Below are 14,625 nucleotides of genomic sequence, written 5' to 3' on the forward strand. Positions count from 1 at the left end.
TTTTTCTCAGAGAGAAAATCTGCAAAGCTTAAAAGAAATACTCAAGAGATGGGGGAAGGTGACAGCTCTGCAATTATGTACTGTGATGTGAGGAGAGCGTGCAAATAGGGCTGCCAGGAAAACCTGACGTAGGAGTTTAGTACCTTAACAGGACTGACTGCCCCTGGCACAGAGCTGTGTGTAACACAATCGTTGTCTGTGGTAAAGTGATTTTCTTGCTCATCCTTTCTCTGCTCCTTGTTTCAGTTTTTGAGCAGTCCATGAAGATGATGATACTCTAACAAACACTGGGTTTAGGCCCTAGGATTTGTGTTTGTGGCATTGATTTAACCTCAGTGATTCAGAGAAACACCAGTTTTGCTTTCTTTTCCCCAGTTTGTCTACTTGGTCTTGCATTGGGAGCTTCAGCGAGCTTTTAATTGCCAGTGGGGCTCTGTGGGAACCCAGCTGGTTCTGTCTAGGGAATGTACTGGATTGCTTGCATCCCTTCTTGCCAGGGACACCTTTCATCCCTGCGCCTATTTTCCTCTATCAGAGCTGTGCTGGCTGTCAGAGGATGGTCAGCACAGCCATGGACCTCTTCTTGCCAAGGTTTGGAAACTAGGATTCTCAGGTTGAAAGGAGAGTTTGCAGCAAGCCTTAGTTAAAGTAGAGCTGAATTCTTACAGATTCACAAATAAAACGTTAAATTAAAGTGCTAATTTTTAAATAGGATTTCAAATGAATTGACTTTGAAGTGCTAAATGTTTAACCCTTTCCAAAGTTATAGTTTCAGCCAATTTCCTGTAAAGCTTTATTCTTCTAACTCTGGCACTAGTGATATAAGTAAGAGAAGTGCCAAGCTGAGCTAATTTTATAGTGCAGATGACTGGGATTTGAGAGGTAACAAAAGGAGGAGGGGAAGGAAAGTCCCAGAACAAATTCCTGAATCCGTTGCAGGAGAAGAGTAGTGTAGAAAATGGAAGCTCTTATAATTTAGTATTGTTACACGTGCCTCTTGTGTAGGTAGGACTGCCATCAGATCACAGTTTCTTTGCAAAACATGTCTGTTCATTTGAGCTAGCAGAGATCTTACGAGCTGTGAGCCATCCATCTGAGCTCTGCTGTGTGAGTTGTGGATCTTCCAGAGTGTAATTTTCAAACATGTAGTTTACTTTTATGGAAACGTGTTTGCAGGTTGTCAAAACGATTACCTCACATCCTCTATGACTTCTGGTTCTGGTAAGTTGTGTCTGCACAGATCTTAAAAAAACAAAAAGAAAAAAACAAAAAAAAAACCACCCACCACCTGTGCAGCCATTATTTGTGATTGTAAATAAGGAAACCTTCTGCTGTGTTTTAATAGAAGAAACGCAAAGAGAAAATATTGTTTAAGAAGGCATTAAGTGATAATAATAAAGTAGTTGTTAGTTTAGCCACTGTCAGCTTTCTATGACTTGAATCTGAAATTAAACAGAGCTCATGTTTTGGCAGTGTTCTGAGTTGGGTGCACTTCTGAGTCTCATGAGCCAGACTTCTAAGAAGTATTTAAATGCCTTGAGATTTAGATAAGCACGTGGTGAGATTTTCAAAAGCATCCAGGGCTCGAATGCCTCTTGGGCTTCATGTATGTGTGTGAAAACTGTTGATTAATTCTGCTCTTTTGATACAAAAGCACACTCAGTTTGATAGGAAATAGCATTCCATCCCAGTCTGATGAGCTACTGAGCTATTTCAGAACTGCTGTTTTGCTCGTGTTTTTCTTTCCTATCATTTTTTGTTCTATTCTTTTAATAGAATCAGAACATAGATTCTTCAGGGAAAGAATGGTGATCTGATGCTGGCATTCTAGCTGTGGAACTATTGGCTATTTACTGCATGGCCAAAAGCATCAGTTTACCTCAAATTCAATCAGGTACTTAGCTTCCCATTTCTGCCTCTAAATTCCTGGCATATTAGGAGCTTAATGTTTGGTTGTGCCTGCACCAACTTGTTTCTCACTTTTCCTGGAACGTCAAAACCTATAGCAGTGGCTGACATGTGGCTCTTGCTTAGAGCAGAAAGTCTGGAATATCCAGAACTATGAACAAGCACAATTCTCAATGTACAGACATCCTTGTAAAAGTCTAGATTCCACAGTCTGTATTTACTAATACTTTAGCTAAGTTTTCTTAATAAGGTTAATTATAAGACTGCCTGATCACTCGCAGGGGCAGCTGCATACAGGATTTTAATTATTGACCAAGTAGGACCTAAGCATTCAGCATTCCTGACCCTACTTCAAATTCTCTTGCTGGCACAGACCTTGTGTCCAGCTTTCAGCAGAACAACTTGAAGGAGTGTTAGGGCTGTAATGTGCAATCTGAAGTTTCATGAAGTATTACATATGAGAAATAAATCAGAGCACAGGAGTCTTACGGGATGAAATCCAAGTGTAGCTGTCAGAGAAAGTAGATTGGAAAAAACTTGACTTTTAAAAGTACAGCAAGAAGCAAATGGAGTCATGAAGAATACTTCATTAGTGGTTACTGTTGATTTCATGAACTTCAGGACCATGACTGCTACTGTGTTTACCCCTAATTTAATTGTTTAATTCCATCACTTCACGTCACTCTATCAGCTGTCACTGTTTCATTAGAGCACGAGGTATTGCCACCTTTTTTGCCCCCTGCTTTAGAGGTGAGGAATTTCCAAAGCACCTCCACAGAATCTCTCAGGTCTGTCCAGACCTCTGCTTTTCTTTTATCTGTTTTCTTTTCATTTTGATTGAAAGAACAGGAATTTAAAAAAATATTCCACGTATCTCAATCATGACAGCAGAAAGAATGGCAAAAGTGCCAGGAACTTGTAGAAACGGCCCTTTCATCTGCTCAGTACCAGCAGGTCTTTATGTAGAGCACTCATTAGTTTTGTCAAAGCAGCATGCCCTTCTCTTTTGAAAAATTTCTGTTGTGGTAACACTCCCAAGTGGCAGAAACTTTTGCTTTAACTATGCAAAAATCTCTGGTTGATCAGCTCGTTGCTCTCTTAACATTCTTTTCATCTTTTTCTTTTTCACTTGTGTAAATCCTTCCCGAAGAAAAGGTGGCACTCCTCAGCCAATAACCTCATTTATGTCATGCTCTTGTGTTCAATGCATTTTTCTTCTTCAACATGGTTTCCAAAGCATATAAATATTGGATTAAGTACATTTTAAGATACACCATGGTGTCTTCAGCAGTTCTTGTTCACATGAATTCATTTTAAACTGGGGGAGATCACAGTAAGTGCTGCATACAGACCCGTATGTAAAAGAATTAAAGTCAGTGGGAATACGTATTACATGGCTATGAGTCTCTAGTTTCTAGCACCATTAATTTTACAGCAGAACCTGCAATTGATCAGTCAATTAAACATATATCTGTATTTTCTCTTTCTTTTCTTTTTTTCTTTTTTTCTTTTTTTTTCTGAAAGGGATGGTGTGGGTTATCTCTATGACTAGCATCTAGTTTGCCTGCTGAAATTCACGCATCAGCAAGGATGTAATTGCTCAAAAGTTTCTGCAGGTATGAGTGCTTGCCAGGGCTTTCTTGATCCCTGAATACAAGGCTTGCAAAATTTGAGCTAAATAAAGCTGAGCTGCCACTTTTGAGCCATTGCCAGAACTGTACAGTTGCAGCTCAGCCCCTGTGGCTTTGGTTGACTCAGCATGGCAGCTGCAGGCCTTGCATTCCATCTTGTCAATTGAGACTTTTTTTTTTAAGAGAGTATGGGCAGTTCTGATGGACTGAGTCCATTCTTGCTGGCAGCTGTAGGGCTGTCTGTAGTGGTTGCAGCTGCCTGCTGCATGGGCTTTCCCTGCACTTTGGGTCATATCCAGCTGTGGAAGACTGGCCTGCATGGACCCTGTTAAGGGCAAGGTGCTCGTGGCTGACTTGATGTCACAGCACAAGGTCACTTGCAGGAGATCTGCAGATCCCTGTTTCCTGTGAGTCACACACAAACAGAATTCCCTTCTGTTCCTCTTTGCCCTTCATGTGCTTTCATACCTCAGTTCATCTGTCTTCCTAAAAATAATCTACTGCAACTTTGTGGGTTCTGTTTGTGTCAGAAACTACAAATAACTAAATCAAGGGTTTGTATATATCAGTGAGGTAATAATGCTCCTTACGATTACAAAAGCTTTACTTACTGTTTGTTGAACTCTGTGTGTTTCAGAAATGTCTTCTTAGAGAAGGTGACATTTGTCTTGGGAAGCAGTCCCTGGAGATTTTTGACATCCTTATAGAGATCTGGGCCTTGTTTGTTTGTTTTTAATATACAATAGAATTCCTACAAAAGTCTGTGCTCTTACAATGAAGTGGGGCGCAGTTCTTATTTTTATATTGATAATACTCCAATTTTAAAAAATACAATTTAAGAAATATTTAAATGAAACGTATCTTAGCAAGTCCTCAAATATAGCTCATCTCTATCTTTTAAATGCCTTACCTGCATACGCGTGTGTGTGTGTATACATACATTTAAAACCTACATACCTCTCTGGTATTTTGATTTTTGTTTGTTACTGGGACAGGATTTGCTGGTGGATCCATCACAAATCCCCAGGTGAAGCTCAGACGCCTTCAAGACTGTGAGCATAGCCATGAGCTTCTCTTGAACTACAGACACAGACGCTCAGAATTTCTATTTCTACTTGGAGTGTCTGGGAATAGAGCTCTTTGGTAAAATGCTGGGACGTGAATTCCTCTGGCCATGGATGTGCTCCTGTGAAGCTCTATGTATCTATCAGCTGTATGTGATGGATGGAGAGTTAGAAGAGATTCATTCCGTTGGCTGTAACATCTTTTTGTCTGTCTCCCTGCATTCATATAAAAACATACTCTGCAGTAGATACTGCCTTAATGTAGTTTTAATCTTTATGTTTCTAACTTTGTTAACATTAATTAAAAATTATAATCATCTCACACATTCAGAAACCTTGTATTACATTTTAGAACTGTACCCTCACTCCTTAAACATCTACGTATGGGCACTATTGATTTCAGAGAAATTTTATATGCTGATATGGCCATGAGAGCAATAAGAAGCATTTTATTTTCAGGGACATCTTCCTGCCCTCCCTTATTTGCATTTAGCAGCAGTAGGGCCCCATTAGCATCTTGGTTATTTTTTTCAAAAAACATTTCTCACCGTTGCTGTCAGAAATGACTGTGACTAATTCCCCAAGTGCTTTGGAGAAATCAGTGCTGGTGTTGCCTGAAATTTAGTAAGAAAAAAACTGTCAAGTATTCCTTGAAAAGGTGCTGGCCCTTTGAGCTGATGCAGTGAGGTACTGAGTACTCTGGTCTTGGTCCTGCAACGTACATGAGTGCCTGTTAAAGTGCAAGCATAGCTGATTTGCAGGAGGTAAGCCAGAGTGCTCTGTATTTGCAAAACAAATATATGCACTTTGTAGAAGACCCCTAATTTATTTTTTGGGGTGGAGTAAATCTCTTCATTTGAGTATACCAGAGCAATAATATTCCTGTTTTCTCTGAAAACACAGCGTACTGAAGCATCAAGGGAGTTGTTGCCATTGTTCAGTGCTTAGCCCCTGAAATAAGAGGTGGTTGGATTTTCTCCAAAGCATTTGGATGGCGTGAGCCGTGTCAGTACAGCTAAAGGAATGTCCTCAGGTACATTTTTGTAATCTTTTTTTCCTTGCTGTATTTTTCCAAGAGCCTGAGAAAATGTTTGTTTAGGTGTAGAGTATCCATTTTCATTTGGAGATGATCCTCCACATTCTGTGGCTCCAGGTTTGTTGTGTCTGCACAGCTGCGGGCCCCTTCCTGGGACATTCCTTGTGCAGGTTGAGACATCTGAAGAGGCCGTTGTTCTCATACCTGCTTGGTGCTGGCATCCCCTGCTGCTGTTCCAGGAGCAAAGAGCACGGTCTCTTTTGTTCTTTGTTTAGGCCTGTGTTAGAAATGTGCATCCTAATTTAGCTTCTCAGTGGAGGGCCATGGGAAGGAGGAAAAACAGCAAATATATATCGCACTGTAGAGGAGCCTGGAAGCACAAAGCCGAGGATGACAAATGTTTGAAATTAAAGTACTTTTGATCTGGAAGAAAGCCTGGCATCTCTGTTCTGCAATCTGAATGAGCGTTGTGGAAAAGGGAAAGAAATAATCCCTCTCCTCTTGGGATGGCAAACACTGCAAGGAGATTCTGCTTCAGCCAGAAGAAATCCTGCCAGCCACCTTACTCTCGCCATTGTTTATGATAGGCATATCATTTAATAAGGTTCTTCAGAAAGCCATTAGTATTGCCACGTTGCATTGAATCTTCTGCAACAGCTTAACACCAAACAAAACAATTACGTGGCTTCGGGGCAACAACTGAAAGTTTTAATGATTTATTAAGAGAAGTGTAGCTATTATGTGTTAACCATACAGGAATGTAGAATTTAGCTGTATTTAAAGATATGCCTTAATGTATTTGTGCACTTTGGCCCAGTAAAATGTTTCTGTGGGAAATGCTGCCATATAGTTATAATATTTCCTGGCTTTCTCTGTATTAACTTTGGGATGAATCTACTACTTTTCCCAATTGATTGCTTATTTCCGTTTTTATAGAGAAAGTATTTTCATAGCTTTGACTTTTTCGTGAAAAGATTTTTCTGCCTTGAAATGTAGGTTTTTGCCTCCTGCGTTTGATATTGTGCATATTTTCGGCAAACAAAGGAATTTTCCATCCCATTAAGGTTTCAGCAGATAATTTCAACAACTGATTCTGAACAAATTAAATACTGCTACTTGGTGAAGGGTCATTAAAAACTCTCTGGTCTTTAATAGGATGCAATACCTTTCATTCAGTTCTTAAATAGTTTTTGATGATTTCTCTGCCAGTACTGGACAAGACAATTGCTGGCTAATTAAGGGCTTACTCAGCTACTGTTGGAACAAGTGGAGTTCAAGAACAAAAAAACGCTGTGATGGTTCAATCATCTGTTGCAAAACAAAGGCAAAACAAGTGAAAAAGAAGGTCAGAGCATGTGTGCAGGTATTTAATGGCTTGGTAAGAATCGTATCAACTGGTGTGACAAAATGCCCAATGGATATATAAGAAATAGGGTAATTGTTCTGAGATTTTTATCAGCTCTCAGTTGGTCTTCAGTCTTTTTGGCAGTTTCTGGCATTCAGTAACCTTCCTTAGTGAAATACGAAAGAGAATAGTATTTAAATTTAGTGGATGCAATATACAAAGCATTGGAGAAGGCAGCATTTTTTTTCACTGTAGTGTGAAGTGGGTTTTTCAGAGGCCCAGCATTTTGGCTCTGTCCCCATCCAGGGGTTCAGCACCATGGCACCTGGTTCCCTAAACTGAAGCTAAAGATCAGGATTCTTCCCATACAGAAGTGTGTGCTTCTACACAGAGTGTGTGCTTTATGTGCCAGCAGCAGTTTTGCCTTTGAGTTGTCACAAAAACTGACAGGTATTCCTTCGTAATTGCACCGCTCTGTAGTAGAAGCATGCCAACTTAGGTTCAAAGCATTTTGCGGCTTGATACAATGCATCTAAATGATGCTTAGCAGATACAGAACTAAAGCTCAGCAGCTGTCTCCGTTTATGCATCCATTTTCAATAATTAATTTGTTACCAATTGTTTTAATTGAAAGAATAGTAGTACAAGTTTCACAACTCCTGAATTCAGGATTATCAGAGAAAAAGCTGTTGTTTCTGAATTTGAGAACAGTAAAGCAAGTTCTGGTAATACCAATACAAAAAAAAGCTGCGGTGGTAAAGTCTAATGATAGCCATTAGAATTTTACAACAATTTTTACTGTCAGAAGCTCAGAACAGTTTATAGACTGTAAGGAATCAATCTGGGCATTTTCAAATCCCTGTAAGTGCAGATTTAGAATCAGCCAGGTATGTTGGGGGCTCTCCAGGAGCCTCTGCTGCAGCCTCCCATGGGAAGCTCCTTTCAGAGCAGGCTGTTTGGTACTCACTTAACCTCTCCTAGGCCCAGCACTGCTGCCCAGACCTGTGTATGCCCCATCCCTGGAGGTGCCCAAGGCCAGGTTGGATGGGGGCCCTGGGCAGGTTGGAGCTCAATGACATTTAAGGTCCCTTTCAACATAAGCCATTATATGATTGTAGATTCAGAAAACAAGAGACGTTCTGCAAGTTGATGCATGGAAAATCTCAGCTATTCTGTGACCTTCTGGACTCTGACTTAAGCACTCTCCTCGCTCCCTACAGGTTCAACAAGCCCAGAGATCCTCTCATAAGAAGCGACTCAGAGCTGCTGCAAGTAGTTTCTCTCTCCATTACTAAATGTAACCCATTTCAAACACAGAGAGGAGTTTTGCAGTGCTTCAGAAGAGAAATAGCAGTACCCATGCGGGGCAGCATGCGAGCAGGCGAAGGCAGGGGCGGGCAGCGCAGCTCGATGCCATGGCGTGCCTGGCAGCATGGCCCTGATCCCACTGGGTACCTTAGCTCTGTGGCTGCAGTCCTGCAAAACAGCACAGGAAGCTGATGGTTTTTCAGTGACTCAATGGAGTTGTTGGGCTTTTCTGTTTGTTTGTTTGCTCTCTGTCAATGCTATTAGTGAGTGAACTTTCTACCCCTTCACTGTGCTTCTTGTTGAAACGTCCAGTTCTTCCCAAGAATGGAGTGCTTCATTGTTGTCATTTGGAGCGGTAATTTATTATTAATTATTCTTTCACAGTTGAGCAATCGTGCTATAGCACTGCATTTATCCTTTGCCAACACACAGATGGATTATTTGCAATGAGATAGTTTTGGGTAGGTACTGAATGTGAATTTTGGAGCTTCAGCTAAAGAGGGATAATTCCCCTGCTGCCCCCAGACAGAAGAAAACCACTCATCTGCTCAGTGCCTGCTGGAGAGAAACAAGATGTGTGAAGCTGTGAAAAATAGCACTGATAATTTTAGGAATTTACATTACACAGAAAAGAATACACTGCCAGCATTGAGAAGTTGCCCAGTTTCTGCTGGACTGCTTTTCACCTTCAGTAAGAACACCTCTCTCCATCTCATCCCACATCCTCAGATGCACCTGCAGGGATCTGGGCAGTGTCCCCTCCACGCGTGACCTCAGGTTGCCTCTCTGTGGTGCTGCCTTGCAACAGCAAGGGCGATGCTGTAAGGACTCACTGCTGCCTGGGTTGCTTCATCTCTGGTCTACTCTTGTGTTTGTTCTGGGCTCTGGAAAATAAATAAATAATCTCTTAAAGTTTCCAGACTTTGGCATATTAAGCATAACAATCACAAGTGCTATAGAAGTAATTAGCACTGTGGTTCTCTCTGAACTCACAATTTCCCTTAAGCAGGTATAATTTTTGGCTATGTGGCAGCAGTGATTTTGTTGCAAGGTCAGCTTCCAGCTCTGCTTCGTCAGCTCCTCTCTGGGTTTTGGCCAGGCAGCACACTCCCAGCACACCTGTGCAGTGCAGGCTGCCATGCAGAAGAGAAATGCTGTGCTGCAAAGATCCATGACCTATTTTCACATTGTGCAGGTCCCCGAGGCCCTTTCAATACAGTGAGATAAATTCTCTTTTAGAAGGTGCTGAGGATGAGCAAGACACGAGACTGGGGGCATGTTTGCTGATGCCTCAGTCAAGGAGTTGGGCCCAGATTTAAACCAGCTGTGAACAGTCAGTGCTAAGAGTCCATTAAAACTACTGTCTACCAGGATAATTCCTGCCGAAATGGGAATTTCTGATTTAAACTTGGTGAATGTGTGTTCTACCACTTGTGTCATTGTGGAACGATGCTTCAAAGGCTGATTCACACAGGTCTGCCTGGTTTTTCTTCATTCTGTTGCAATACAGGTGCCATGAACTGCAGGAAGCAGACAGCGGAGTGCTGTTTGAGTGCTGGGTCCCAGCCATGACCTAGGGCTGCTGTCTGATGGCCTGGAGCTTTTCATACAAAAGTTGGATAGTGCTATAGCCGTCTAAAGAAGGTTTATTGAAATCCTCTATTTAAAACTAATGCTCAGAGTTTCTGAAGGATGTGTGGCATTTTTGTTTTCAGTATTATAAACATGCTCAGTCACGCAAGTGATCACAGTGCAGCAGCTTTCACAAGTCTGTTCCATCCACAGAACTGCATAGTGTGTTATTCCCATCAGGAGGAATGGGACTTTACCCCTAGACTTAATGGCATACAGGACCAGAATGCTCTTAGTGGTAGAGCTGGAAAAATGTGCCCTGAAGTGTTACTCTCACACTCTGGTCACAGTGTCTGAAATATGCTGCGTTAGCTGTGGCTTTAGGGTACAAGCTGTGAAGCATGAGAAGTATTTTTTGTTTAGCAGCATCACTTCAGTGAAATTTTTGTAAATTCATATCAAGTCTCTATTTCTATTGAAATTAGTGTTTTGTTTCCACGAGGAAGGCTTCTCTTCTCTTGCACAGTTGTTAAAATGGTTGCTGCGTTGTTTTCTAACCTGGGGTGAATTCTTGTGACTCTCACAGATGTTTATTCTCTTAAAAAAAAAAAAAAAAAAAAGCAATTTTTTGTTGTTTAACTTGTTTTTTTACAGCTGTTCAGTGAAAAGATAAGTGGAGCAGAAGGAACGAAATTAGATGAAGAATTTCAAGAGATGGAAAGGGTAAGGAAAACAACATGTGTTTTTTAACATTCTGCTATTGCAGAAAAAGGGAAACAATGCAGATAAAAGATTTTTATAGCATTTAGAAACATAAATAGGAAGCCAGTGTAAACTCCTGATTTAAATGGCCCTGACCCCAAGACTGTGAGCTAGGCTATTTTTGATCTTTTTCACCTGGTGAGAGAAACAGTCATAGTAACAACTGTTGGGCTGGCAGAAAAACATAGTCTGGAATGCATAAGCAGTATTCAGGACTGATGAGCCTGAAAGATAAGTAGCTCCCCTTGTTTTAATAGAAACCTTTCCTCCTTCTGAGTGCTAACTGCCAATTCACATATTTTTGGTGCAGTCTTGTCACAAACATTATAAATAGCCATTTATTTTAAGCTGCCAGATTTGCTTTATTTAAGTATATTTTCATAAGCAGCTAGAATAGGATATTTAATCAAACTATAGATTTCTAGTAATAGATTTGCTTTTACTATGTTACTTTTCTTTTTCAGAAAATTGATGTTACAAATAAAGCTGTGGCAGAGCTTCTGTCGAAATCCACAGAATATCTTCAGCCAAATCCAGGTAGTGTAGTAACAATAGGGGTCAAATTTTGCTGAAAATCATCTTCTTTCTCCAAATTTCATCCTAAGTGGATAAAAGCTGATTGGGTCATTATTGTGAGTCTTCTGGATGTTCCAGAGTATCTCACCTATGTGTACAAAGAACTGTACTGTACAATGAAACTATAAAGTATTCATGCATCCTGGGATGTGTTCAGCTAGGAATGCACATTGTGTGGGGCTTACTGAGCACGTGTAGGTTGGATGTGTGTGACATGTATTGGATGGCCTGGGATGGTAATGCAGCACTAGTGGTGTTTATTTGTGCTGCATTTCCTCCAGTGGGATGTAGATCCCTGAAGTGAAGAGAATGCCATTGAATTTAACTCATGCACTGCTGACGTGAGTTTAACTCATGCACTGCAGGTTATGTAGCTATGGGGAACAGGGCCGCTACTTTCCTGCCTTGTGTCTGAGTGAAGCTTTGTTTTTTCTGGACACTGTAAGGTCTGAGTGGATTTTTGGTAGTCAGTTAACAGGTTTCTAAAATTTTGGTTTGAGAAAAAGAAAGACAACACATCTACATTTACTGTTGATCATCTGTTAAGAATTGGAATTACTGTCCAAAATGAAGAGCCTTCATTTTTTTTTTGAGAACTATCTGACTGAATTCATGTTTAGTCTGCTGAATGTGATGATTTCAGAAATAGCTGTTTGTTTTGGGTACCTTACAAGATGCATATCACCAGAGAAATTCAATATGTTGCTAATGTCTATAGGAGAAGCAACTTGTGGATTGTGCCTACAACATGATGAGAATATTCAGCACTTCAGCAAGGCCCAGCTAGGGTATTAAGATGCAGCTAGTGACCATCCATGGCTCATATTTCTTAGGAATTATTCTACCTTGGCCATTACTATGTTGAAGTAGCTGTTGAGTTGATAGTAGGAGTAGACTGGAAAACATTCCAAGAATAACCACATGGTTTTGTCGTGATATGAGTAGCCCCAAAATAAATTAATTTGCATGCATCTGTCCTTTCTGCAAGAATAAAAAAATCACTGTATTGAGTATTGGAACCACTGAAACAGTGGGGGAAAGAAGTCCTACAAAGTCCTCATAAGCAGGAGCATGAAGTTGGAGTTGGCTGTACTTTTATGAGACCATTCTGTGTTTGCTTTTTGTGGTGTCTTTAACAGACTTCATAAACAGAAATAGCCAGGAGAATGTGAATATTGGTGAATATCCACAAGAGGTGGGAAGCATTCCCCCTGTGTATTGGTCTGGAGAAACGTTGCCCATCCACCTGAGAATAAAGCAGTTTCATATGACCCTCACTGTTGAATGGAATCTTACTTCGACTTTTGAATATGAAATACTGACAACAAAAGGTTTATGGGTCTATACAAACCAGTTTAGTGACTTGCTTTGTGAGATTGCTTGTTAAATGATTTATTGCTTTAAATATATTAGTATAAAAATTATTTTTATAACTCTTGTTCTTTTTCATGTTCATGTCCTTTTTAGCATACAGAGCCAAGCTGGGAATGCTGAACACTATGTCAAAGATAAGAGGACAAGTTAAAACTACAGGCTATCCTCAGACAGAAGGACTCCTAGGAGACTGCATGATACGGTATGGCAGAGAGCTTGGCGATGATTCTATGTTTGGTGAGTTTGTGCACCTCCTTTGAGAATATTTCCATATAAAGTTCTTCACAGAATATTACTCGGTGACATAACCTATGTAAATAGCTAATCCAGGTAAGAGAGCAAGCTAAGTACAGTGATTAGGGAGTGATTGATATAATAGTACCTAATGCTTCTGTGTATTTGTCCACCACTGTTGCAGATGGATTCTATCTGTAACTAATTCTCATTGATAGTTGAAATTAGTAAGATAAATATTTTGTTTCTAAGTTGCCAAAGAATAATTTAGAGCAATCCAAATATGCAATGTGTTAGGTTAGATATTAGGAGGAAGTTTTTCACACGGATGGTGGTGAAGCACTGGAACAGGTTGCCCAAGGAGGTTGTGGATGCCCCATCCCTGCAGGCATTCAAGGCCAGGCTGGATGTGGCTCTGGGCAGCCTGGTCTGCTGGTTGGCGACCCTGCACGTAGCAGGGCGTCGAAACTGGATGGTCACTGTGGTCCTTTTCAACCCAGGCCATTCTATGATGTCTGAGAAGTAAAGATTTTCTTGATGAGGGTGGAGGAGGAAGAGGGAAAGGCAGTTACTTTCCAAAGGCCTACAGCAGACACAAATATACCTCCTTGCAAGAACTGTATTATAAGACATGGTTTTTGTTAGTTTTTCTTGAAGGGCTTAAGGGGAGATGGGGAGAGGAACACAGGGTATACTTTGGAGCAGAATTTTCCAGTTCTAATTTTCTGTAGGAGAAAAGCAAGGGCATTATTTTTTACTTTTCAAGGGCTACAGCAAGTGCAACTCACTTGAGTTTTATTATAAGAAGCATTTGTTGTTTCATGTATATTGAGATATAAGTAGCCCATTGTTTACCATAGGCCTTGCGCTGCTGGATGCTGGTGAAAGCATGAAGCAAATGGCAGAGGTGAAGGACTCACTTGATATTAATGTCAAACAAAATTTCATTGATCCTCTACAGTTACTGCAGGACAAAGATTTAAAAGAGATTGGGGTAAGTTTGTGCAGAGTAAAGCTTCATTTACCGATAATCACAGTCAACCAGGCTCCAGTTCTCTAAGAGGTTTTTTTGGACACCTAAAGGTAAATAAATGTCATTACATTTAAGCTTATTTCTCTAGCAAAGTAGTGATGAAATCTGCTGACCATCAATGTCTGGCTGTTTTTTACCATAGTCTAGCTTGCTCAGTTTGCTATGTTGCCTATGCATTCAGTACAGAAGGTATTGAAGAAAAATATATTCCTTTTCTACTATTTTGTTTTAACCAACATTTGCTGTTAATTGATTTAAACATGTGAATAGGTTGTGATTTACTTTGACTGATTATTCTGTCTTGCTGCCTTTGTAACCTATATCTGTTTATTATAAAGGCTGAATATGATTGTTGAAGAAGGCTATTCAGAGCAATCACAGAATGATCTGAAAAGTGCCATCAATTGCTGAGTGCCGTATCTCACTATGGGAAAAAAATATAGGATGCTGAGGAACATATTTTTAACCTTTAAAGTGAGCTTTTGTTTACAAAATGACAATTCAAAAGAAAGCAGGCAGTCTTGTCTGAGTCTGTTGATTCCAATAGACTTTGGTAATAAACAAGTTGAATCCCTGATGAAATGCAGAAATAAAAGTTGGTTTATTTGTTAACACGTAAATGGAGGTGAAAAGCATAGCAAAAGGCAGTAACTGTGCCTTGATGCCTGTAGCTGTCTCTTACGTAACTGTTTTCAGCTGCAGTTCTTCTGAACTGATAGAAAGGAATTGTTTGATGTTAGCTTTAATGAGTGTTTTTTACTCTCACACTCAGTCCATTCTGT

General features: G+C 40.3%; 1 protein-coding gene across 8 annotated transcripts in view; it reads left to right on the forward strand.

Annotated features, from left to right (window-relative positions):
* SH3GL3 (SH3 domain containing GRB2 like 3, endophilin A3) overlaps positions 1 to 14,625 on the forward strand; it is a 69,115-nt gene that overhangs the window by 43,264 nt on the left and 11,226 nt on the right. For all 8 annotated transcript variants that reach the window (XM_085233774.1, XM_085233780.1, XM_085233775.1 and 5 more), the window contains 4 exons: positions 10,519 to 10,587; positions 11,091 to 11,163; positions 12,670 to 12,813; positions 13,671 to 13,804. In XM_085233774.1, the coding sequence (XP_085089900.1) occupies positions 10,519 to 10,587; positions 11,091 to 11,163; positions 12,670 to 12,813; positions 13,671 to 13,804 (420 nt within the window). The remainder of the gene's footprint in view (positions 1 to 10,518; positions 10,588 to 11,090; positions 11,164 to 12,669; positions 12,814 to 13,670; positions 13,805 to 14,625) is intronic.

The sequence above is a fragment of the Meleagris gallopavo genome, chromosome 12, assembly GCF_905368555.1.
Source record: "Meleagris gallopavo chromosome 12, MGAL_WU_HG_1.1, whole genome shotgun sequence".
Taxonomy (NCBI): Eukaryota; Metazoa; Chordata; class Aves; order Galliformes; family Phasianidae; genus Meleagris; species Meleagris gallopavo.